General features: G+C 58.1%; 4 protein-coding genes across 4 annotated transcripts in view; all 4 read left to right on the top strand.

Moving 5' to 3' along the window:
* The window catches only part of TRAVEDRAFT_43076 (uncharacterized protein), a gene marked incomplete at both ends in the record, with an annotated part of 549 nt that extends 210 nt beyond the window's left edge, over window positions 1–339 (top strand). Inside the window, 3 exons of the mRNA XM_008035577.1 lie at window positions 66–143; window positions 201–223; window positions 294–339. Coding sequence (XP_008033768.1) covers window positions 66–143; window positions 201–223; window positions 294–339 — 147 coding nt within the window. The remainder of the gene's footprint in view (window positions 1–65; window positions 144–200; window positions 224–293) is intronic.
* Window positions 340–470: 131 nt separating this feature from the next.
* Window positions 471–668, top strand: TRAVEDRAFT_105574 (uncharacterized protein; the record flags this gene model as incomplete). The annotated part of the gene is made up of 1 exon (XM_008036010.1): window positions 471–668. A coding segment is annotated over one exon (198 nt), but the record flags the coding sequence as incomplete, so codon positions are not given.
* Window positions 669–770: 102 nt separating this feature from the next.
* On the top strand, window positions 771–1,025 carry TRAVEDRAFT_114233 (uncharacterized protein; the record flags this gene model as incomplete). The annotated part of the gene is made up of 1 exon (XM_008036009.1): window positions 771–1,025. A coding segment is annotated over one exon (255 nt), but the record flags the coding sequence as incomplete, so codon positions are not given.
* A 450-nt stretch (window positions 1,026–1,475) lies between these two features.
* On the top strand, window positions 1,476–1,805 carry TRAVEDRAFT_89587 (uncharacterized protein; the record flags this gene model as incomplete). The annotated part of the gene is made up of 1 exon (XM_008036008.1): window positions 1,476–1,805. A coding segment is annotated over one exon (330 nt), but the record flags the coding sequence as incomplete, so codon positions are not given.
* Between the last annotated feature and the right edge of the window lie 904 nt (window positions 1,806–2,709).

The following is a 2,709-nucleotide window of genomic DNA, read 5'->3' as shown; positions in this document are numbered from 1 at the left end:
TAAGCGCTCTACTTACCCGATTAGTTCACTCACTTACTGAACGCTCGGCGCTAAGCTTACATCAGCATCGCGCCGGGCTCGTCTCGTCGATTTTCTCCTCGAGTACCTCAGCTCTTGCCACCATCCGTGCGCGCGAGACTGAGGTACGACTCATTCGTTTTATGTCGCTCTTTTATGGTACACTAACAGTCATTCCTTAGGCACTGACCGTGCTCTTGACTAGGTAATTAATATAGAGCTCTTGCCACCATCCGTGCGCGCGAGACTGAGGCACTGACCGTGCTCTTGACTAGACACGACACCGCGCAAAAGGTTATGAGCCCTGCGCTCTCAGCTTAACCTCAAGTCTCTCAACAATCGGACCGTCCAATCGAGCTCAATCCAGTCTTTACAAGATGTCTACCCCAGGTACCAACACCACGGCACCGGATGCCAGCACACCGCCTAACCAGCCCCCCATCGAACCGCCTCCCGCTCCAGTCACCACACCGTCACCGATGCCGAACCCCGTCGCATCGACACTCACTCCCTCGCAGTCGAACAAGCTATTCGATGTCGCGAACCTCAAGGACGACGGCTCGAACTTCCCCATGTGGAAGTTCCGGCTCCAGATGATCCTGGAGTCACGCGAGCTCTGGGCGACCGTCAATCGCACCGAGCCGCAGCCGCCTGCCTCCGACGAGGATAGACTGAGGACCTGGACGCAACGGGATCGCGCCGCTCTCCTGCAAATCACGCTCACGCTCGACGACGCGCCTCTGAGCAGTGTTATGCTGGCGAAGACTTCGGCGGATGCCTGGGACAAGCTGGTGGGACGCTTCGAGGGCCAGGGTAAGCAAACCATTGCTTCTCTTATCGGCGAACTCTTCCGGGGCACGCTCTCGGATGAAGAATCGCTCGAAGCGCAGCTCGACGCAATGCAGCTCAAGGCGCGCACCCTCGAACGGCTCGGACAGAACCTCGACGACTCGCTCGTCGCAATTGCCATGGTTACATCCCTCCCCCCTTCCTACAACACGCTGCGCACGATCCTCATGTCGTCGCACGCTACGCTCACCACCGACACCGTCATCTTGCAAGTCCTCAACGAGGAGAAGAGCCGCAAGGAACGAGCCCACACCCAGTCCGCGTTTTTCGCCAAGGCGACGGACAAGAAGGGTGCCAACTCGAAGTCGACGAAGGCTAAGCCGACTCCGAAACTGGGCAAGAAATGCGCTCACTGCAAGAAGACCGGTCATGTCAAGGACGAGTGCCGGAAGCTCAAGGCCGAGCAGGTGGCAGCTGCCGCCGGCAAGGAGATGAAGAACAAGGGCACGGGGGACCTGGCGGCCAAGACGGTCGTGGTCCAGGACGGTGATGAGACAATCCGTCTCTACATCGCGGACGCACTCACCGCCCAGTGCAACACGCAAACACGCTGGATCGTCGACTCGGGCGCGTCCTCACCGATGTGCTCGCAACGCGACTGGTTCGTGACGTACACTGCACTCGACAAGCCAAAGCGCGTCTGGCTCGGTGACGAGCACTACATCCTCGCAACGGGGATTGGCAGCATCGCTCTTCGGCTCAAGCGCAAGGACAGCTACGAGACGGCCGTCTTCCCTGGCGTCTACCACGTCCCCGACCTGAACGGAAATCTACTGTCGGTCTCGTACTTTGCTCGGAAGGGATACCCCGTCAGCTTTGAGCGCGACGGGTGCACCATCCATGACGCCTCTGGCGACACAATCGCAACCGCGTTCGAACGCGAAGGCCTCTACATCCTCCGCGCCGAGCCGCACCTCCCTGAGGCACGCACATTCCTCACGTCACTCGCTCAGGCCCACGATCACACATCGGACCCTGGGCCAACGCCTGACCTTTCTGCGCTGATTGCGTGCGGCTCGACTAGGTCCCGCTGTCGTATGCTATCCGGGAATCGGATGATTGATAGGTGAAAAGGGGTGAGGGGTTGGGCGATGTTGATTCCCTGATGCTGCCGCAAAGCGTGTGGGGTTTCCTGCTTTTCCAACAGTGGCTTCGCCGAGTTCGTGACTAAGCCGGGCGGGCTATGATCCTTGAATAACTGCTTGTGTGGTGGTGTGTGGGTGATTGTGGTGTACTGAGACCTATGCGAAAGTCTCGGATGGTGGTTGCCCTGAGTATCTGGGCAGAGTCTCCCCTATACTGGTTGGGAGTGTTGCGTGCTGGCTGCGTAAGGCTGCAAGTGCCTGTCTTCTAGACCCCGTATTAAACACACCCTGAGGTATGTCAAGTGACGTGTCTTCCTGGCTGTAGACCCCGTATTAAACACACCCTGAGTGGTGCGTCAAGTGACGTGTCTGTTCCGGCTCTAGACCCCGTATTAAACACACCCTGAATGGCGTGTCAAGTGACGTGTCTGCTGTGGACCCCGTGTCAACGTGCCCTACGGTGGCGTGTCGAGTGACGTGTCGTGCTTCTGTCTTCGTACCAGTATTTGTCGTAAAGTTCCGGTGAACCCCAACTAGTCTGGCAGCTTCAGTGTTCTCGTGTGCGTGTCTTCTTTGTCCGAGGTCAGTAGCTGTCGTAAAACTCCCGGCTGGAGCCCAACTATCCTGACGAGTCCTGTCCTGCGTGCGTGCGTCTCCTGTGTTCTCGTGGCACCAGTAGTTGTTGCAAGGTTTCAGTAAACCTCAACTAATCTGATGGCTTCTGGCTGTCCGTGGGTGCGAGCGCGAGGGTCAGCAG

This window comes from Trametes versicolor (genome assembly GCF_000271585.1).
Source record: "Trametes versicolor FP-101664 SS1 unplaced genomic scaffold TRAVEscaffold_2, whole genome shotgun sequence".
Lineage (NCBI taxonomy): Eukaryota > Fungi > Basidiomycota > Agaricomycetes > Polyporales > Polyporaceae > Trametes > Trametes versicolor.
This window is presented reverse-complemented; position numbering and strand designations above follow the sequence as displayed.